Here is a 23,317-nt window from a genome sequence, read left to right as displayed (position 1 = left end):
GAAGTATAGTTCCTTGGGGGAGGCCATTAATCTGTCGCCTACATCTGCTTAGCTTCCCATCCAGTTTGACAAAAAAAAAAAAAGTCTGTTTTTGAGTAGGGTTTGTATCAGCTCTATAAGGTGTAGATTTTTTGTTATTTCCAGGGTCTCGTGGAGGAGTCGTCCGTCAGTGGTTAACTGCATCCCAGGCAGCTGTCAGGTCTAGTGATTTGGCCTCTTTCAAAACCATCCTCAATATGGTCAGTTAGATTGGGCAGCTGGCTTATTGTTGATTTTCCAGGATGAAGGCTGCCCTGCTCGGGGATTAGGTGTTTATCCATGTATGGGGCAAGCCGGTTCAGTATCAGTTGCTCATACAATTTGTATGCGTGGTATAACAGCAAGATAGGTCTGAAGCTCTTGGGATATACATATGTATCATCTCCAACCTTTCAGATTCTTCTTAATTTTAATTAGAGCCTACTTCATCTTTGGGAGGCTGTGAAACATACTGACTTAGAATTATCAGGAACATTTTTTCTGAAATACTATTTGCAGCTCAGAATTTCACATAGCCTGACAGAATACACTGGTGAGTGAGGATGCAAGTGCAAAATTTTACAAATAGAACACTGCTTAGCTTTTTTTCAGCTTTGGTCCTAATATGGTAACTGGTTCAGTAAAAAGGTACAATTTGTTCTTAAAGAAGTATATAGTGGAACACAAATATCTCCATATACTTGTTCAGTGCAGCTACTTAAACCTTCCTGTGGAATCTTTAGTCTTTACTATTTGTAGAACTTAATTACAACAGGAAGAAACATGACTGTGTAAAAAGCTGTATAAACAATGCACTGTTCCTGAAAAAAAACCTAGAAAGATGAAAAGCAACCTTAGAAATATCTAGCAGATTTATACATGAGTAAACTCATACTGAAATCATTTAAAAGCACTAGTAAAAGTGTTAGATCATTTTCTGTTTAGTCTTAAGAAGACTTCAGAAGCAAACAAAGCTACAACATGGAAGGAGGTGGTGATTATAAGAGAAAAATGTAATATTAGTACATACAATACTCAGGAAGGTAAAAGGTTACATAAAAGAAAGATATCCTAAAATAGTGCAGCAACATAAGCCATAAAGAAATTCTAAGCAAAGGTTCTGTGGCCTTTAATCAAATTTACAAGGAAGCAGTCAGTCTTGTAACAAGTTTTTGCAGCACTACTAAAGGTTCATAGCACAATACATGGGATAACCTTAACGAAAAGAAATAAGGATGCAAACAGCATAAAATATCAAGTGGGTTTCTGTACATAAGAAGTTAAATCTTCAAGTCTTCATTTAGATTCACTCAATAACCCACTCCTCTCAAGCCGGAAATGAAAGATTAAGTAAAATCTGACACAAGGACTACAGGCTTTGGTCTTTTTTAAAAACAGTGACATTTAAACTGGATTCTGCATTTTGATGACTATGGATCAGTGAAATTCATTTAAGTTGACTGGCTGTGTTTTTACACATTAAAAAGAAACCAAGATATTAAGTCTACCTATGCATAGATTAACAACAGAAATACTAATTCAGCCTCAACTACAAGTTCCCCTATAATCCAGGTTAGGGTAAGGGTGTGGGGAAGCGGTGGCACAGGGTGCGGAAGGTGGTACAGGCAGCTGTTGCAGGTTAGGGCTAGTGTCACAGCAGCCACACCTGCCTCTTGCCTTGCACTTGATTTTAAGATGAGTCACACCCCACCCCGCCATGTTAAAGGGGGAGGGGGAAACCTTGTCTTGGATTCAAGTAAATATGAGAAATCAATTTTATTGTCTTTGCTCCAAAAGCATAAAATATCTTAGTGAAAACATACAAAAATCTTAAGCTTATGGACTTACTGGTGAGGACCGGGATGCCTCCTTCAGCTTTGACATTGTTGTTTGAAAAGTGCCTATGAGGTCATGAGATCCGTCGCTGTCATAGTCATAGCACTGTACCTAAAATGCAGTATTATCCAGTATTAGAAATAGCTACAGCTCTGATAGAGTTACATTTTTTATAAAATGCATCTTTTTCTGCCAGGACATCTAGCATAGCAGATGCTTCCCTTGTGCCATGGATTTAAATTAGTGGAGTACACATCCAAGAGACCAAAGACTGTTTTGCTAATTGCAATAAACGTCTTATGTGCTACTGGCCCAGAACCTTCCACTGAAATAAATGCAACTGAGCATAGTCAACAATAAGATTAGGCTCAATGTGATTAAGTAGTGCTAACGCTACTATTTTACTCTGACAGTGTTTGGAAAACTCATCCATAACACCTCATTTTTCCTCTCCCCTTATGGACTCAAGGCCTAACTTGTAAAGGTACTGAGCACATTCAGTATTTACAGATTTTAGTGGGATTTTATAGATGCTCAGCACCTTGGGAAGTCACAACAGATGGTTATCAGAAGAGTGAAAGCAGCACTATAACTATCTATAATAATACTCAGAGATAGAGCATTAAAGTTTCAATGTTAAAACTAGAAATCAATATTTATCTCAAAATCAGCAATCCCAAGGAGATTCTTTGACCGACTCTTTATAAAAAGTCTTCTGGATGTATACAATAACATCCCTCTGTTTACTTAACACCACCCCCCCCCAAAAAAAAAAAAATCTAAATGGTAACTCCTAAAGGTGCACCGATGGATTTTGGAGGCCAATACTGATAGCTGATATTCAAGGAGGTGTATTGGCTGATACCAATCCAATATCCAATACAGCTGCCATTAGGTGGTAAGTCTGGGGGGTGGAAGGGGTGAGAGATGGGGCAGGGGCAATGGCAGGCGTTACCCAGGCAGGGTGAGGAGAGGAGTGCAGGATGGAGGTGCAGCTTATGGGCTGGGGGCAGCTCCCACTGCTGAATACATCCCAGCAGGGTGGGGGGTGTGCCCCCAAGCTGCACAGTGCAGAGCAGGCTGCAGCTGCAGGGAGAAGGGGGAGCCAGGGCTGTGCAGGACTCTTCTCAGCAGGGGCTGGGCTCAGAGTGGGCTCCAGTGGCACCAGGAGGCAGCTGCAGCCACCCCAAATTTTGCTGCAGTTCTGCTCCCAGCCTTGTGCCACCACCCAGTGCAGATGCAGCTTTTGCTGGTGTTTGGGTGGAGGCAAGATGTTCAGCCAGGGTTGCACTGGGCACTGAGTGGTGGCGCGGTGCTGGGAGCAGAGCTGCAGTGAAGTTTGTGGTGGCTGCAGCCTCCTCCCAGCACCGCCCAGTTCTCTCCTACTCACGGCAGGGCGTTGGACTAGAAGATCTACAAGGTCCCTTCCGACCCTACATCTATGAATCTATACAGTTTAATTCAAAATTGAAATTAACTGACAGACTGCTCAAGCCACATCAATTTATAAAGATTTGATTATATGATGCTAGCTTACTACAATAGTAGCCTCCTAGTAACGGAAACATTCATGTAAGCACTGTCCCATTACTCAAGACTAATATACTGACCCTGGATAAAAATGTTCTTGAACATACTCAGTTTAATTCCCTTCTTACCTGTGCTCCTTTCTATCAGATAATAAGTAATATACTGTTTACTAGCATATTAAAGCTGGATTGTCTCTCTAGTTTTGTTTCTGATAAAAAGTGCAATCTTAATAAACTCTTTGTTTCTCAGAGAAACCAACTATTCACCTGAACAATACATTTCAGTATTTCCACATTACTGTTTGGTTTAGACTGCACCTCTACCATGCAGATTCCTGTTCAGAGCTTCTACTCTGTTTTGTGTGGCTCTATTAAATAAATGCAACACATGCACATGCATTAAACACGAATTCACACTTCAGACAAAAATAGTAAAAACTTCTAAAACAGGTTGGATGCAAGAGTGAGATATAATGCAGATTTTTCAAGGTGGACCAGCTATTCAGTCAACTGCATCATTAGCTGAACCTCAGTACTGAAGTCATATTTTCTGTCAACAGTAGTAACACTTTGTTCAGTTATTAACATAGCTTGTCCCATAAATGTGTACAGTAGCGGGGTATTTTTAAACCACTTTAAGAGGCAAAACATTTCTGCTCATTTCAGATATTCAGTATACCTAACTCTATGCCCCCCTTGGGTCAAAAAAGGGGATATATTCCTAGTTCAGGCAAAAGAGAAGTACTTGTTAGCCCTCTCAGAACTGCTCATGCAATGATGTAGGTGAATCCACATAACACAATTATTAGTTTCCTTTTTCCCCCTTCAAAACTGATGAATTCATGCATGCTTGCTCAAAATGAGAGGCTCACATTTGTGGTACAGAAAGACTTCACTGACTCACTTCAAATACACACACAATATAGAAATAAATTAATGAGATAGTGCAGCAAGTTGATTTGTGCATTACCGGAGAATGCACAATTGAGCTATTTAATAGGTGAAGAGGCATTCACATTAGGGAAAGCTGGAAAATATTTTTACTTACTATAATAAAATAGCCCATTATGCATGCCACTGTGTGTATAAAAGTATTAAAGCATGGTTTAGTCCTTCAAACAACATGACAATATGGTTTTACACTTCACTTGGAAGTAGTTTTTTTTTCCCACGAGCCACTATTTTATCAAGTTAAGAAGCAGCTAATTAGAACCTGACCTGCTGTATTTGTGTAAATACAGAATAAGTCCTTGACAATCCATAAGGTAGTTGTAGATTTACACCCCTGTAATTAAGATCTCTTTAGATCTACACACTACCATGACATATTGGGAGACATGTCTGTGTCAACATACAAACTCCATTAAGGCCCTGTAAATGCTATTCCATAGTTACGACTCTTATTCTGAATGTAACTGGAGAACGGAAACTCATAGATTTGATTCACAGGTCATGTCTTAACACCCCCAGGGTGTCCGCTGGTACAGTAAATGCACTGAACTCCAGGAAAGCAACCAGGTTGTTGGTTGATTGGTTGGTACTGGGAGACTGATCCAAGCTATTTCAGAAGCATTCCTTGATGTCAACAGTTTTTTCGGAGTAGGATTTCTCTCTTAATGCTTGGTACTGTGAACTACGGGGTCTCAAAACTGATGAATTTGTTTAACATATTAAACACCTCCTAGAAATGGAACTGGCATTTCCAGTAGAGGTACTGTATTTCTTTAAATAAAACACCCCATGTGTGCATCCACATGAGTACACATGTGCCTCTTGCAGCATCTCAAACCCCTTTGAGACACTGCAAGGCGCATGTGCGGGAACAAAAACACGTTCTCTGCACTGCATATTTGCAGCGCGAATTCAAAATTTGGTACCTATACATCCAGGAAGCAATATAAAACCTGGGCAAAAAAAACAAGGCAGGCGACCAGAGATCCTCCGCAGAGATAGTCTGGCTGGCTACCAGAGCGTCTCTACGGCTGGCGCTTGCCCCAGTGCTGAAGCAGGCTGCCTGCCCCTGCAGGGCAAGCAGTGTGCAGGCTGCAGAGACCTGGGCTCCGTGCCAGGTAAGTACGTGTTGGTGGGGGCTGGAGAAGCGGGGAGGGGACCATGAGAGACACAAAGGCCAACTGTGCAGCCAGAGCCCAGTGGCAGCTGGCCCAGAGGTGCAGATGCCTCTAATTGCCATGGAGTCCCCATCTAGGTCTGGCAGGTGTGCAACCCTAGGGCCACATATAAAACTTCAGCTGTCACTGGTGGCAGCAGGTTACAGCCAGGCAGCAGCCCCCATTGCCAGACTGCTGCAGTGAGTAGAGAGTGCAGGGAACTCTCAGGGCTGCTTCAGCAGTCCAGCTGGCACAAGGGGTAGTGTCCCCAGGTACCAATTAGCCAGGCCCAAGAAGCTCCTGAGAGAGAGTAGCCCTGAGCTACTTGCCAGGGCAGCTTTTTATATGGCTGCAGATCCAGGAGGAGCCAGGCAGCGTTATTTTGCCCCAAGTGGCACAATTTGCCCCATACCAAAGTGCATGTCTGGGTATGTGCGCTGAGGCAAAAAGCCCCAGCTCAAATTTGCACCACTTCTACATGAGCTGCTGCAAGCGCACATGCCTGCATGTGTGGACATGCCCCATGAGTTTAAACACACACAAATTTTCCAGCACTTAAATTGAGTAAAATGAAGGCAAGTTTACAAGTTACAGACAATTTTCAATTTTAGAACCACATTTGTTTTTAAAAAGGACATCTTCTATTTGAAAGAATGCAATAGATGGAAAGGGTCTTCCGGCCCAATAAACAGGTTCAGCATAGAATTGAAAAAAAAGAAGTGTTAAACAATTTGTTTTCAGTCCTTGTTTTCCACAAGTGCTAATATTCCAAGACTCTGTCTTCACCTGATGCTGAGTATCAGATAACCAAAGGTCTAGAGTATAAGAAATAAAGAAAGGTCTATTTTGGAGTCAGTGGGAGTATCTATGTGTGCTGTTAGTGTGATGCAATACATTCCAGTGCAGTTCATGCCAGAGTTTATTGCTCCTGGGCACCACATTCACACATGTGCCCAGAACTGCAGCACACTGAGCTGTGTTGGAGCAGCCCTAGCTGGCAGTGGACCCAGGGGGTCAGACTGCCATCCAGGAACTGCTCCAACCCAGCTCAATGACCTGCGGTGGAGAGGCTGAATGGGGCACAAGGGTATTCCAGTATGGGGCTAGCCGGCAGGCTGAAGCACCCTCATGCCCCAGGAAGCCAGTCAGTATCTACACATGCACTGCAGTGCACTAAATAATGCTGCCATAGAATAGTACTTGTGTTCACAAATATTAACCTATGGCCACATTTATTAGCTTACTGCGCCCAGTAAGGGTGCACATGTAGACACTGAGCCTTTACTGTAGAGCTAATTAGTCAGTAAGTTTCATGTAAATACACCCAGTATGTTGTTGGTAGAAGCTAGTGCACAATTATGATCGATTAGAACCTTGTCCTGTAAGCAGAGCCCACCTTATCACATCAGACTGTCTGAGCCAGACTGAACTGGGACATGTCTTCATACACCAAATTCAGAAAGCTACTTTGCATAAAACAGGTTAATTTAAATCTAATTAAAAAAAGACTAAAGAAGAAGACAACTGATTTTTATGTTCCTTTAAGACTACCCAAAGTTAAGAGGGAGTGCCAATAGCATTAAGCATTTGGGTTATATTTTTAAATATACTTCCTGTGTTGTCAAAGTGACCCTGCTGGCCTTATCTTCTTGTGAGATAAAGGAAAGTGATAAAAGGACTTGCTATTTTAGAATAAAGCAGGAAGAGGACCAGGTAGCTGTGACAAGTGCAGAGTGAAAAAGAAATTAACAAACAGCAGGAAAAAAATATAGCATCAGATGACAGCTTGTCTTGTGTAGGGTGAGAGAGAAAACCTAGGTAAAACTGAATGTTAAAATAAAGTAGTAAAAGTAAGAGGAAATAGTTTACGCTTTGCACATAGTCTACCTTCTGGAAATCTTCATACAAGTTGCTGGTACTGCATCACCAACAAATGTTTCAAGATCCCTGAGAGACAATTTAAGATATTTCAGCCTCTATCATCTGTTATTTCACTATGTAGTTTGCACATCCTTAATACTGATAATGCCAAATGTTGTGATAACACTGTATTATTCAAACAACAAATTAAGAAGATTAACATTAATTCTAGTTTAACAGTCTTCCTAACTTGTGGATGCAAGAACTGACAGAATCTTAAAAAAAAAAAATTCACATACCATAACACACAAATGGTCACATAATCAGGAGCTATAAGAGTTATCTAATCCACTGTTACTTACAAATAAAAATAACTATTTTATATTTAACATATAAATGAATATGACAATAGTTTCTTTAGACATATTGCATTTACCCTTACTAGTGCATTACTTAAATCTTACCTTAATTGGTTTCTCCATGTCACTGTAGCATAGAGAATTGAGAGATATTTTAAAGGGCCTCCAAACAGGATTCAGGTTGTTCTTAATAACCTACCAAAAATGTTGATAAAGGATCACTAGCAAGTCAGAAACAGGGAGCAACCATTCTTTTAGAATGCGTATTCAGAGATGATAGGTACTGATGTGCACTATCATGAGATCCATCTACAAACACATCTCAAAATTGGCATTTCATACTACAGGAAGCACACTTTCTAAGAATACAACACTCACTTGGAGACTGCAGACTGCTGCTCCCTGCTAGAAATTCCATATATCCTGGGAGAGACAATCTGCCATACCATCCTAAGCATGGTTGGAGGCAAGATTTCACTATTTCTAGGGAAGATCACTGCTATAGGCAGGATTTTGATATAGGGGAATACAGCTTACCAGTAAGAGTGAGACAGTGAGATACACTGTCATTTACAGGCATTGTATTCTTGAGTCTTGTTTCACCCCAGCACATATTTATGCTGAACACAACTTCCAGAATCACTACTGCCAGAAATTCTAGATTGCATGAATAGAAAGGTAATGTATACTTGTACCAACCCAAAAGGGTAAAAGGAGAACTTCATAAAACTATTATAAACATGCATGGAAGAGTTTCATAATTCTCAGATTGTGACGTATACATAAAATACAACAGGATGCAATTAGATTGGATACAGTAAAAATCCTTTACAGAAAAATAGTAAGATTTTTTTATAAGTCTAAATTTAGCCAGACATATGCTGAAGTTGTACTGAAAAAAAATCCACAAGCAATGAGTAAAATGCCTTGACTATACTTAATATTAAAATTGTTAAAAATGTTAGGCCATTTTATAGTAAAAACACACATTTATTTTAAACCCTTGTTATTCACCCCATGCTAGAACACTGATTTTAAGAACTGATCATTTTTTTTTTTAGAGAATGCAGGAGCCCTAACAGAGAAGCATAAAAACAACAGTGCAGGAAAAAAAAGAAAAAGAAAAAAAGGCAGCTATTATATTTTCCCCACAAAATTCTTTACACCTCTTGGCAGATGAAAAAAAAAGTAGGAGATAAATACTATCCATCCTCATTTTAAAGATGAAAAATTGAGACACAAACATTAAGTGGCTAACCCAGGGCCAAACAAAAAAGTCTCTGGAAATGCTGAAAAAGCTTAAGTACTCTAAGACTTACTCTACCATTCTAACTACAAGACTGCCGTCTTCTCTGGAGAGAGTGCCAGGGCCTTATCATAGGTTCACTTGCAACAGTTGCAAATCATAGGAATACTGCAATGTATTAAGGAGATGCTACACGCTCCTTACATGCTAAGGAGATAATCTTCACTTGAAAGGAAACAATTTTGCAATGCTAAGAGGGCACTTAACATGTGCTAAACTGCTGGAAAGTGCAGCTGCTTGAGTTTTAACTGCACTTAACATGTGTTAAAGTTGGAGAAATGTGACACCACCCTTACACTTCTGTTCTTGGCCAAACAAAAGTCAGACTGACTCAAGAAACTTCATGCCATTGACCCAAATACCATCATACCTCTGTTCTGTGAACCATCACCCAGTTTCCTTCTGACGTTTGCTTGTGGAATTCCAAATATGGGTCCGACTTCCCAAAGAAATCCTGTATTCAAAGAATAAATAACTAACTATCTCAGAATAGCCAATGGTATGAATATTATCAAATACTGGCTGGAACATGATCAAATTCATAGAAAGTAAGCATATTATCTATCAAGAACTTTGAGATATCTTTCTGTTGAAAGAAAATTAAGAACTGCAGAAAATTCTAGTTTTACTACTTTATATAGCAATAAACTAATTACCTTATTGTCTAGTTTCCTTGCTTCTACTTCCAATAAGACTACTCTGTTATCTTTTACTTCTTCTGCTGTAATCTAGGTAGATAATTAAAATAAGAAAGAAACACATTGCATTTTACATTCAGGTACTCCTTATTTCTTTAATACTGTTCACAAAATACCTAGAAAGGTGCCAGAAAGAATCTACAGTTGCTCAAGAATGGAGTGATAAAAAATGGAGACAATTTGATTTTTACAACATCAATTAATGGCAAGGAGGCCCCTGGAACCTCTCCCTCATATTTATTTTCCCTGCTATAGCAGTGCAAAGAGGGCAAATTCAAGGCAAACCTCCATACCTGGAAAATTATAACAAATTTATAAATTGCCCATATATAGAATCTAATTATTGGGAGGTGTCTTACATTCAGGGACATATTCTATTCAAGTGTCATGGAGCGGGCCGTAGGAGCGGCCGTGATCTCCCTAGTGCCCCACACCGTGCCAAGTTAACCATTTAGCACCCTCAGTCTCACCCGCCACGTCTTGGTGTTATATATCTTTTAAGGGAGGCTGCCTTACTGTTCCCTATGACACAGTGCTCTGTACGTCCTGGCCCCTATCCTATGAGGGGTGACCTGGTGCACCCCAGCCTTATGGGCTACGCGTGCCTCCAACCTCCCCTTTAGCACGCCCCAAGCCTCGCAGATATACTGGACGTTGACTGGTCAGTTTACTCTCTGCGCCCTGACTGGTGCTCTTGGGCTTGCCACGCAACTGGCGCCTCCCGCAGGCGCTCTGGCCTTGTCACGTAACCAGCGCCCTTACTGGAGCTCCCGAGCTTGTCATGCAACTCGCACCCTCTTACCGGTTCCCTTGTATTCGCTAGCCCACTCAGGCCGGCTCACTATGCTTGCTCCTTTAAGTTCCTCGCTAAGCTCGCCCCTCTGGGCTTGTCTATACACTCGCCCTGCTGGGCTTCTCAATAAGTTTGCCCCTGTTGGGCTCCTCAGTAAGTCTGCCCTGCTGGGGCTTCTCCCAGATAGGTAGTTTCCCCACTAGGGTCTGTCTCACCACAGTCACCGCGGGTCCTCCCCCCACCCCGTAGGGTTTGTCTCCGCGCTCCCCGCGTTTTCGCCCCAACTGGGCTTCTCCGCGGTCACTGCGTGCTTCCCCACAGGTGCTACCCTGCTGGGGTTTCGTCACCTGCCTCCCGCAGTAAGTTCCCCTCACTGGGGTCTCGTGCCCCCTCTGGGGCCTGTCCCGCGCTCCTCGCCCTCTCTCGCCCTCACTGGGGCCTCGTAAAGTACCACCCTGCAGGGCCGGGATCACCAGGAACCCCCACACTCTTGGGTAGCTCCCCTGAAATTATCCCGCTAGCCACCCCCACTGGGGTTGGGGTCGGGACACCCCCACATGCAGCGCTCTCTACCGCGCTAATTATCCCGATAGCCACCCCTAATGGGGTTGGGGTCGGGCCACCCCGAAATGCAGTGCTCTTTACCCCGCTGGGAGCACCCCCACCTTACTGGGGAGCTCCTAATGAGGCCTCCTCCTTCCCCTACAGCCTCACCCAGTCCTCCAGTGTAATGATAACAAACTAGCAACATAAAGCCCTGAGCCAACCGGCTACAACCCAAAAGAAGCCGTCCGGCTATACCCTAAACTGTGCGCCACCTAGGCGCTCCCTCACCTCTCTGCCAGGGTTCTCTTCAACCCCCATCATCATTATATGAACGCTGGAGCGCTCTGGCTGCTCTGCTTAACTCTGGTCTGCTCAGCTCGGCTCTGCGGCAGCAGAGCTCCTGCTCCTTGGGCTGCCAGGGGGGAACTGCCTCAGGCCTAAGCCTTGTGTGTGTATATAGGCTAGGCCCTGCCCCTGGCGGTCAGCTGACCCACTCAGTTGCTTAGGCAACCCCTGGCTGTGCTGCCCTATTGATTGGCAGCTAAGCCCGCATCGCCACCACTAGCAGCGAGCACCCTAGTGCTCCGCTACACTCCTTCCCCCTTAAGTTCTTAACCTTCATTAGGAGCAGGGCACACAAGTGCCCAGCGACATCAAGTATATATGGTAAGTTATGTTTGAGGACAATGCATTGTGTGGGACTGAGGCAAGAAGGAGAAATGGTATGGTCCTACCGTAATGCTTCCTCTTCCAGCAGGCTTGCCATTTTTTAAAACTAATGGTCTTGTTAGTGTCTTGGCGGAGACTATCTGTCAAAACAAAAGTTAAGTGTCAAGAATTATTATTACAGTCTAATAGCTTTTTAAATGAAAGGAATGGATAGTGACAAACGTACCATTTTAGGAAAATTTTGCTTTTCCAGATGTACCGTATACAATTATATTTATTTCCAATACCCTTCCATGTATTTTGATCTTTAAAGACACTTAGCAATATAACATTAGTTACAAATCCGGAAGTTAAATAATACAAACAAGGAAGTCAGTCTTAACACACCAACATTTTTAATAACAGAATTAGATGAGTTTTAACCACTAAATAACACAGCTTGCAACTAGGATAAGATCTTTTTCTCTCACACACACAGGGATCCCGGCTTTCTCTACTTAAAAACTGCACATTCCCTAATTAAAAAATCCCAAAGTCTCCAATTAAAAGAACCCACAATATCTTCATTTTTTCATGATTAAAATGAAAAGCCACTTATATACCCATACACCCACAGGTATTAATTTAATACAATGTTTCATTGATATATTTACAACTTTAAAGAAGTTGGAAGCCTATCAATACCTCAATCATTATGATACAATAAATTCTAAATACCTATATATTTTGGTGTTTTCTTTCTTTCTTTTTTTTTTTTAAATCATGGAAGATCAGAGCTCCTCCTCCCACCTTTGCTCACCAAGATGTGGGTTCAGCTGCAGCTGTCTAAACAGTGTTTTGCAGTGCTGAGCACCTTGATATGCTGGTGTCCAGCGCCTGGCCTTCACTCCCAAGCCATCTGCTGGCCACCCCACCCCTGCAAGCATGGGCACTGGCCCTGGTGCCACCAGACTGGCCACACAGTTCTCCATCATCCCCCAAATGCCCCCCTACCATGTTCCCCAGCTGGAGGGGAATATGGCACCTCCCCCTGCCCCGCTGCAGTTTCAAATGCCCAGACACCTTCCCCCAGTGCTTGCAGGCACCTGCCCCTCCACATACTCCTGCCACAGAAATGCCTCACACCTCCCTCTCCCCCAAAGCCCTCATGACAGTCCCCAAGCCTTGGCCTTCCAATCCCACCTACCACATACTTACCTGCATCCAGCTGCTGAGATTACGCCCACAACCCTGCCTGGCTGTGTGCCAACCACATGCATGCGCGCACACATACACGTGGCGTTCCCTGTCCCCAATCGCTCATTGCCTGCTCCTCCCCCTGCCTCCCCAGCTCCTTCCAGCTTCAAGCAGCTCCTTGAAGGCTGGAATCTGGAATGCTCCCAGCCTGCAAGGGGAAACCTGCTTTTTCCTGTGGTCTTCTCCTTTAAAGAAGAAAATCTGTTTTTATTACTGCAAAAGCTAATGCAGCCCCAAAGAGAGAGGTGCAGGTAGGAAACATTATGCCACCATTACAGCCAATATAGGCACACCTTCTGGTGGACCCTCTAGAGACCCCACCGGGAAATAAGGGAGCAGAATCAAGTGAAATCCAAGAGAAAAGTAGAGAGACAATAATTGCTACCTTCACTAGAAAGGAATCGTACCATAGTCACAAAGGGCCTTGATGGCATATGCATGTATCCATGCATTGGTTTCAGTCATCCTTTTTCCTCTTGTTCGTGGTTCATCCCCATTATACCACTGAAGGGGAACAAAATTTACTATGTTCTTTGGACTAAAAATAAGAATTTAGTAGTGAATATTCTTCACTTACTGTTTATTCCTAGTCTACTTGTGCATTAAATTACCCCAGATATTCTACAGCTAAGAGTACAACAGACAAATTTCACGGCATTTGTTCTTTTGTCCTTAATTAAATGGAGACCAAACCAAAACCAAATAAAAAACGTATTTGTCACTCAGAGTACTCTCTTCATGCATGCATGGTCACAAAGTGATTAAGAGCTTAAAAGAAGAGTCACTGTGACTTAATCCTAGGAGAAATCAAGTAGGGAATAGAGTATCCAAGACCTGCATTCACATATTCAAATTGCAGTTTGTACTCACTTGTCCAAGAGTACAGTCAAATTCTCCCAGGAAGTCATCATCATTCAGATCAATGGTTTTATTGTCAATGTCATAAATTCCAAATTTGAGCTTCTGAACGAGCTCAAAATAGTAATCAATGAGGAATTTCTTGGAAAAATTTGGGTTCAAGGAATTCTTAATCCTTTCTGTGCGATCAAGCTGCAGACAGAAATATAGCAGATTACTAATCAGCTCATTACCTAGAATTCAAACTATGCATGTGGCCAAAACTAGAAGTTATCTCATGTGAAGTTTTCAAAAGCCCTGCTAGGTGCAAGAACAGAAATATGCAGACAAGGTTCTTTGGGTGAATCTGATATCTTTTATTAGCCAACTTAAATAGTTGGAAAACAATTATTAAGCAAGCTTTCGGGTTCAAAAACCCTTCGTCAGGCTAAGAAAGTTTCTGCAGTTGGTGTGTGCTCTTCCTGGATGGAATGAACAGTAGGAAGCCAGAGGCTGGGCTGGTATGCATAAATAAAAAGAACAGAAATATGCATTTCTATAAGTCCTTTCACTACATGTAACAAGACATATGACACTGTAAAATTTAAAAGATCCATTTGCTGAAGTTAAGAGACCAGATATCTCACTGCTAAAATGCAGCTAGAGCTGAACTTGTACACATTAAAAATATAACTTATTTTGTCTAAAATCCAAGGTGAGAGAGAGAAAAAAGTAGTAACATTTTAAGAAAATCTGGCTGCTCTGGATGAGATCATTATCTGTTAGCAGTGTCTGCAATGCACTGGAAGACAGTCTGTCTGTCTCCACTCTGCAGAATCTCTCAGGAATGTCATGCTGTTATTACAATTACTTAAGTAAAACAGAATTACCATCAGAATGGTAAGACTAATATCTGAAAGGGCTGCAGTCCATATAGACGCAGTCAGACCTAAAGGGTACAGTAGTTTTTGCAAGTCATTAGATGTGCTTTCAATCCTGTGCCCCATTATTTTAATTGAGAAGCATCCAGGAAAATCAGACCACACTAAATTACTATGAGTGCTTGAGGAAGAAGCGTCATACGTACCTCGTACCACTGCTGCCCACTTGTATTCTGGAGAAGCACACAGAGTGGGTCTGACTTTGAACCAACATCTCTATCCAACAGATTGTTGCAGGAGATTGACAGCTCCACCTTTGTCACACATTGTGCTGCCATTTGTTTAGCTGGAACCAAGCAGGGGAATTCAGTGTTACAAAAAAAACATTGATTTGAAAAGAAACAGCTGAATGCTAATGAGCCTTTAATCTTCTGACAAACTGCTGGGAAGAGGGCACAGCACGAGCCTATCAGGAGTAAAATTTGAAGCTCTAAATGCCATCTGGAAGCATCACGATATACTGAAATGATACATTCTTAGCTTCTATGGGTTAAAAGCACATTGATATGCTAATTAAAGTCCAACAAAATCTGTATATGAGAAGAGAGGTCAGGCTTTTCAGAACACTTGGACAGTAAAATTAAGAAAAAGGAAACAGGAAGAAATACAAATTAAAATCATATCAATTATAGTACACTCCATCCTAAGTTTTCAAAGCACTTCATAAACATTGTCCAACGGAGTCTTCTAAAACCCATAGGAAGATGTTCACTTTGTTACAAAATAGGAGAACTGCAACAGGAAATTCAAAATGTATGGTGAAGAGTTACAGAAAGATTTCACAAAACTGAGCAAGTGGGCAACACAATGGTAGAATAAATGTAACAATAAGCACAAAGTAATACATATGGAGAAAAATAATCATACCTATACATCTGAGTGCACAACTAATTGAGCTGGAAGGCCACTTGGGGAGTTTTGGTGAACTGTTGTGGAGCGAGGAGTGGGGAAGGGAGTGCTGACCCTTCCCAGCAGTGTGTGTGGGGAGGGGTGGCAATTGATCCTATCTGGCCTGGGACTGTCTTTCCTGCACGCACCACCCAGATCCTGGATGGAGCGGGAGGACAGGCAGGGTCTCCACAGAGACCAGCCTGGGACACCCCCAGGCTGGACATATTTGGTTAGAATGAGATGGGGCCGCAGGTGGGCAGGGAGTGGCATCCAGGAACAGGATGAGTAGGCAGGACCAGGATTGTGGGGCAGTGATAGTGTGAGGCTGGGGCCAAATGCAGAGCCGCAATCTGCTTCCCACATGCCCCCAAGATGGGTGCCAGTCTGTAGGTAGGGATGTGCAGGGAGTGGATCATGGCTCTGCCCCAGGTGTCAGCTCCACACCGTCACTACCCCATGATCCCAGCTCTGGCTGCCTGTCCCGCTCCCGGACACCACTCCCTGCCTGCAGCCCCATCCCATTTGCCCACCTGAGCATATCCTGACAGCAGGGGTCCCAGGCCAGTCTCCATGGAGACCCAACCCACCTGCTTGCTCTGTCCAGCACCTTCAGCACAGGTTGCGGGATTCCTGGGCAGTGGAGCCAAGTCCAGCAGTGGTAGCAACACGGGCAACAACAGCTGGAGGGAGCTATTGGCGCTGCAGCTACCAGGAAGCCGAGTCTGGCTGCTGTGCTGCACAAGCCCCACCATGCTAATGGGGTTAGTGAAACTGGTACCATGTACCATGGCCCAAGCCACCCCCTGCACCTGGGCCAGATGGAGCCAAGGGACCTGCTATGGGCCAGATAAAAGGAAAAATACTGTACAGCAATTTTTCTATTTCAAAGAACTCACAAAGACCACAAATCAGAATGTTTTTGACATTATGGATTCCTATTCAAAATCTCTGGGTTTATCTTGTGAATCATGGGTTTGTACACCTAACAATGCTAATAATATAGGACAACCTGCAGCACCCTTAAAAGGATCTTGTATCACTCTGGTTGAGAATCACTACTACATCATTGGCCTTAATCTTACCATAATGTACATATGATCGTACTCTTAAAAGGATTCTGAATTTGAATCCTTGCTGTAACCGCAGCATTAGCTGGTGGCTGTGCCTAAGCCTTAATTTTTTCCAGCAAGGAATGTAAGAATGATAAAGTTAGTTACTTCATCTGGTGCTGGGAAGATTAACTGGTTAATGTTTGTACAGTGGCTTGAATATGGAGTCATGAAATATCATAATGAAGTGTTGAGAAATTTGTTTCCTATTTTACTGGAAAACCCTAAAAAAAATAGCACATTTTACAATAATGGTGCACAACAGCTTTGGATTTTTTTATATATAGTTTTTCTTTTGGTGTTTAACAACCCAGTTCTCTCTAGCTATAACAACCACATAAATATAGTACGGTAGATTTCCTCAAAATTAAATGTTAAATAGTCATATTTCTTCCCAGCACAGACTGTATCATTTTCTTCATAGATGCACAGAACGTTTCCATCCATATTTCTTGACGTAACAGAAAATTTCAGTTTAGTTTATCATTCAACAACATTTAGAGAAGAAGAGGAGAACATTTGACTTTGTACACTTAAAAAGCATCACTACTAACTTCTTGATATACTTCAGAATTTTTGCAGTTACTATAGTTCAGTGGCATCAATTAATTCAAAAATTAGCCCTGCACTCTCCATAAGTGCCACTCCAATCCCCTTTTTCTGCTTTCTGCTCCCTGCTTCATATGCCTGTCCCCTCAACTGCTGTATTATGCCCCAAACAATGAACATGCTCCAGGAGACTCAATTGATCTAGTCTGCTCCGACGCACTGTAGTTACAGAATGTCAGAACAATGTCTCCACATGTCTACAGGCATCCTTTCTTTGCAATTAGGAAATAATAGGCGAAAGTTTCTCCCCCAGTGTTACAGATCCAAGGCAGAGCTTTTTGTGATAGGCTTTCCTGAGAAGGGTCCCTCTGAAAAGGGATACTGAATGGAAGTTGGTAGGGTACAGAGAAGGACTTAGATGAGGGTAGTTGTGAATGGAAATATCCACCTCTCATGCGTCAGGCAAGCTCCTGCAACACCCCATGGAAAAGGGTGAGATGATTTCCAAGTTCAGTTGTAGAATCTTGTTCTCACTGTGGCTCAAACCATTTTACTAATCCTACTGTCGATTGAAGGGAGAGAAGCATGAACACTAGCATCCCTTACAACACTGAGGTCATTTTCTGGGGAGATATTCAGGTTGGTGTCTTGGAAAATATAACTGTAGTCTCTGTCCTTAAGAGGGTTAGAAACTGCAGGACTTATGGTAGGGCAAAGACGTATACATTTTTATATAGTGTAATGTAATCCTTGAATACTTAAGGGAAATGACTGTGTCCTCAAGTCCCACAAATAATTAGATCCATATTCTCAGACAGAACATCCCAAATAGTTGTCTGGACTTTCTGTTGAAACCAGGACCTGGACCATAGATAAAATGGATTTATTAGATTTGCTTCATTAGTATGGAATGCTGATGAAACATAAAATAAAAATAGTTGAAGTCAAGGTAGTTTATAACCTCAGTTATCCTCTATTTTATTCCCTAAACATGCCCAAATTGGCAGGCATAAGTCCTTGAAAGCTAAGAATTGCACTGTTGTTAGCATCAGTGCTAAAATTGTGCTGTTGAAATCCTACTGGTTCAGTAACAAAGTAGTCTGACCCCACAACACATTTCATAGCATGTCCAGCAAAAATGAGTCTCAGCACATTTGAGGGATCTAACTAGATAACAAGGGACAACATATCATGTCAGTTATCCAGGTACCATGAGTCATTTCCTGATGTAAACATTAATGAATGCACGCAATTCAAATATTTATCTAAAGAATTGGTGGAATAACCTGTGTAACAGGTTAGCCTATGAAAAATGTATAGACAGATTTATATGCAAAATGTTTCCAAGTTATTTTGCTAAGTAGCATTTACTTAACAAAAAGTTACTAATTATATACTTGTCTGCTAGCTTCTGGTCTGCACAATATGACTTTATGGCACATTTATACAGAACAAACCAGGAATGGGGGTTCCTGAATAACCTCAAGCACTGACATACTTACCCCAGAGTTAAAAAAACATTCAACATATGAAGTCTATTTCCACTGTAGAATTTACCTGGGAGTTAGCATGCATGCCATGCCATGCTAAAAAAACAAAATCCTATTACTCAGATTTGGAGGTGCTTCAACTTACACTAGTCAACTTTGCTGGAGAAAAAAAAAAAAAAAAAAAGCAGAAACTAGCTCTGTTTTATCACTTACACTGGAATCCTACCCCTTAAGTAAGGAAGCAAAACAAGTCACTCAAACATCAACAGTCCCCAAATACTCTCCCACAATTTTTCCTGAACATCAGAGACATTCACACATGACTAGAAAAAAAAAAAAATCAGAGCACCTTGGCACAAGGAACAGCAGAATATACCACATACACTCACTTACAAGTGCAAAAATAGAATAAGGACAAAGTAACATGTGCATGCTCATATCTGGACTATGCCAAGCTGTGTGCTCAGTTTGGGGCAACAATCACCCAGGCACTGCAGCCCAATTTACATGAACTGCAGTCCATGAATAACTCCATGTAGACATGCCCACTGACAGTTTGCTAAGGCCTACTGATGGGCTACAACTTATCAGGTTTTTTTTCTATTCTTTATTCATTATTAGATGAAAAGTTAAATTGAGGTGAGCAATGCTTCACTGGAAAATGGGTGAGGAAAAACATACCTACAGTATCTTTACTGTACTTCCAGTATTCATTCTAAGCAAAAGAATTAGTATGTCATATGTTATACAACAAATAACCTCTAAACATTCCCAGAAGATACAGTTATATACCTCAGATACAAAGGATTCAGATAAGGGAAAATATATTTCTTAGAGTAAGAGATCCATCTGCACCCAGTGAACATTTTTGTACAAGGCCTCCTTGTGAATCAGATGAACAAAGCAATATTTTCCGTACAAACACATGAACAAAACTTCAGCGCTCCAGAGAACTCCTACTTCCCTTTGGCAATGTTAAATGTATTTGTATATGTAATACACATTTGTTTCAAATACAATTCAAATGATCATTTTATTGCCTGAAAGGTACATTTGCATTTTGATTTGTAAGAAGTATAAAATGAAGGCTGGCATGAAGCAGAACTGATAGGTCTGGGCTTCAGAAGGAGGAATCAGCAGTCTCTCTACAAGGAAAAGCAGCAAATACTTTTACCCTGGTATTTGTGAAGATTTTCATTATACAATAGCAAAGGCTGCATTTGTCTAAGTCTCTAAGCTAACTGAATGAGAAACAAACCTCAGCTTCAACTGGGCTAGAATCCCACAAATCAGCAGTGAAACCTATCCAGCATGATACCTCTCACTTGCAGAAACCTGCTAAAAATGTAGTAGGCCATTCTTAAATCCCTGAACATCATCATCTATCATTCAAAGAACTAAATAAAGAGCACACGAGAATACTGCTACGCTGCAAATTCAAAATTGACAGAGTAAAACTATAACTAATTGGTTTATGAGATCATTTAAGTTGATTTCAGTCTCCAACTCTTGTCTGAGAATTTGAAACAGACTGTGGAGGGGGTGGGAAGAGAGGAAAGAGAAGACTGAGCCTTTAAAAAAAAGGCAGTGAATAAATGATGCCTGGAGCCCACCCACTCTACACTTCCTGATCAAAAGAACAACTGAGGAGTTCTCTCTCATAAAATGTGTTGGATGTTCTCCTGTGGCATGTTGATTGATCATCCTGTGGCATGTTGATCACCTTGCCTTAGGGAATAGCGCTGCAAATAACATCACATTAATGTAATGTGATGGCTGAGAATTTTAAATACACAGCAATAAAAACCCCAAAGGTCTGTTCTGTTTTTAAAGCTGCGCTACAGTTTCACACAAAAGGCCAAAAGGGGATACTATCATTATCTAAGCCAGTGGTTCTCAATCTTTCTAGATTTAAAGCACTCCTCAGAAAAATCTTAGGATGTCTTTACATGTGCTCTGGGGTAGGGATGAGGGAAGGATGGACATGCTTTAATTGGAGCGGCTCTCAGGAGCACCCACAGCATCACATGTATTTGGTGTCCTGCAATTCAAAATGGTGACAGGGCACTTTAACTATAGCTCGTAACTAGAAAGCTTCAGAGCAGGCATCGGGCATGCATATACTTGCCTGCAGCTCTTAGCTATCACTTGTTTCTTGACTGTGGAAAAACAATAGAGCAATTATTTTGCAAAAAACTAAGACATCCCACAATGGGTCGGAATGTTTTGGACACTACATTTGGACATTCCTATTTGAAACCTCTGGATGCGTCCACACATGCAAGCACGTACGCTTGTAGCAGCTCAAGTAGAAGCGGTGCAAATTTGAGCCGGAACTTTTTGCCTCAGCACACATCCTTGGACATGCAGTTTGTTGTAGAGCAAATCGTGCCACCTGGGGCAAAATAACTCTACCTGGCTCCTCCTGGATCTGCAGCCAGGGGGAGCTACACCCCCGGGCCAGCACCTGTGCTGTTCCCAGCAGTATATAAAGCTGCCTTGATCTGGCCCCATCACTACAAAAAGCTGCCCTGGCAAGCAGCTCAGGGCTACTCACTCTCAGGAGCTTCTGGGGCCCACCCACTTGGTAACTGGGGACACTACCCCTTGTGCCAGCTGCTGCAGCATCATCCCAAATCCATTTTTAAAAATACCTCAAAATCCATGTTTTTCCATAATTAAAACAAAAGACCACTCTATACACACGCACATACACATATATAGATATAGATATATACATAGAGAGAGCGTGTGCGCACACAATCAGTTGGGCAATGCTTTACTAGTATATTTACGATGTTAAAGCAATGTGGAAGCCTACCAATGTGTCTATCATCACAATAAAACAAATTCTAAATACCTATATGTGTTGATGGATACTTTTGGTTTTCTTTGCAAATTATGGGTGTGATGGGGGGATGTGGTGTTTGCAGGAAGGGGGTGGGAAGGGGTGTGGGGGAAGGTTGGTGGGTGTGTGTGTGGAGGGATGTGGGTTGGTGTGTGGGTAGGTGTGGGGCAATTGCTGGGGGGACTGTGGGTGTGGTGGACCATGTCGGGGGGGGGGGCTGCTCAGGAGGTATAGGTCCCCTGGCCCCCACAAGGTGCAGTCCCCCCCACACAGCACATGGAATGCCCCCCCCCACACAGGGTCCCAGGCACCCTGGAATGCTACAGCCCCACCCTGCCCAGGGTCCATAACTTACCTTTAGCAGCAGCAGTGAGAGTGGGGCGCTCTAAGCCATGGCAGCATGACCTGGTGTCGCACACAGGGACCACGCCAGGACCAGCCAGATCCTGCTGGCCCTGGGGCCTCTCTGCTGCCTGGCCAGGCCCAGCTGAGTCATGGTGGCAGGACCCGGCATGGCACATGGTGACCATGTGCTGGACCCAGCCAAGTCCTGCAGGCCTTGGGGACTATCTGCTGCCTGGACAGGCCAGGCCCATGGTGGCGGGACCCAACCGCACGCCACACCCAGATGGGTCCTGCTGGCCCTGGGGCTGCTCCTGCTGAATACAGCTGCGTATTCATATGAACAGCCAGCCAAATACATCCAGAAACCACTGATCCATTATACTAATCAATAATGTTAGAGGGGAATGCAGTCAGCTTGACCCCAGGTGGTGGCAGTGGCTGCTGACAAGATGCGAGTTTGAGGCCAGAATGTTTTTTTGCTGTGACATCTCTACAGCAGCAGATTTTTGGGCAGCTTCACCTTGGGGCCAGACAAGCCCCTGCAGCTGCTCCCAGCCCACCTTGCCTATGGTCCATGGCCCAAGTCAGGCTGAGACCTGCCTGCCCCCTGCCCGAGGACCCCACAGCAACCAGTTCTTGCCAGGTGAAATTATCATATTGGAAGCTCAAAATTATCTTATTTGTTGAAAGCCTAACGCATGCTGAAGGAATATGCAAATAAGTATGCAAATAAGTCTTCTTCTTTACTTTATATTACTTGCTGTAAACCGCCAGGACTGAGAACTGGGCCGTCCAAGTTGACACCTTCCTTTATTTCGAAGCCAACAGCCCTGAGAAAGTGGTGACAAGCCCAAAAGTAAGCGAAGACTCTCCGAGGACGCTGCAGGCTTTACAAGTGCCGCATTCATCAGCTATCCTACGCTTGGAGCACTTTTACTATTATTGATCGTGTACAGTAGGAGGGTTGAAACGATCGCACAAATATGATCATTACTATGCACTGGGGTCTTGCCCCGTACCCCCGCCCCCAGCACGGGCCGCCAGCGGGCGTGGACCCCGAGTGCGTCAGTGCTCGACCCGGCCCGGCGGCGGCTCCTCCCGCGCGCGGCGCTCACCTGAGGGGGCCGGACGCGGGCAGACGGCGACAGCCCACGAGCAAGGCTGCTTCAGCTCAGGCCCAGCGTGACGTCAGCGCCCGAGGCAACTTCACCCGACCCCCAGGCAGCGCCTCACCTCCAGGGAGCGGGCGAGGCCGCTAACGCATGCGCACCACGCTTCCCAGCAAACCGCTGCCGCAGTTGGCTGGGTGACCCTCAGAAACCCCGCCCCTCCGCCAGCCGAGGTGTAGC

The 23,317-nt window shown here is 43.2% G+C and overlaps 1 protein-coding gene across 1 annotated transcript in view; it reads right to left on the bottom strand.

The window, feature by feature from the left end:
* The window catches only part of CPNE3 (copine 3), a 51,295-nt gene extending 28,031 nt beyond the window's left edge, over positions 1-23,264 (bottom strand). The window contains exons 1-8 of the mRNA XM_090040273.1: positions 23,084-23,264; positions 14,883-15,022; positions 13,829-14,008; positions 11,788-11,862; positions 9,673-9,744; positions 9,387-9,470; positions 7,816-7,905; positions 1,867-1,965 (exon numbers count right to left, since the gene is read on the bottom strand). Of these exons, the coding sequence (XP_089896399.1) occupies positions 1,867-1,965; positions 7,816-7,905; positions 9,387-9,470; positions 9,673-9,744; positions 11,788-11,862; positions 13,829-14,008; positions 14,883-15,014 (732 nt within the window). The 5' untranslated portion in view covers positions 15,015-15,022; positions 23,084-23,264. The remainder of the gene's footprint in view (positions 1-1,866; positions 1,966-7,815; positions 7,906-9,386; positions 9,471-9,672; positions 9,745-11,787; positions 11,863-13,828; positions 14,009-14,882; positions 15,023-23,083) is intronic.
* Positions 23,265-23,317: the final 53 nt, after the last annotated feature.

This window comes from Crocodylus siamensis, chromosome 3, assembly GCF_052110815.1.
Source record: "Crocodylus siamensis isolate JL-2025a chromosome 3, ASM5211081v1, whole genome shotgun sequence".
Lineage (NCBI taxonomy): Eukaryota > Metazoa > Chordata > Crocodylia > Crocodylidae > Crocodylus > Crocodylus siamensis.
Note: the sequence above shows the minus strand (reverse complement) of the source record. Positions and strands in the feature narration are given on the sequence as shown.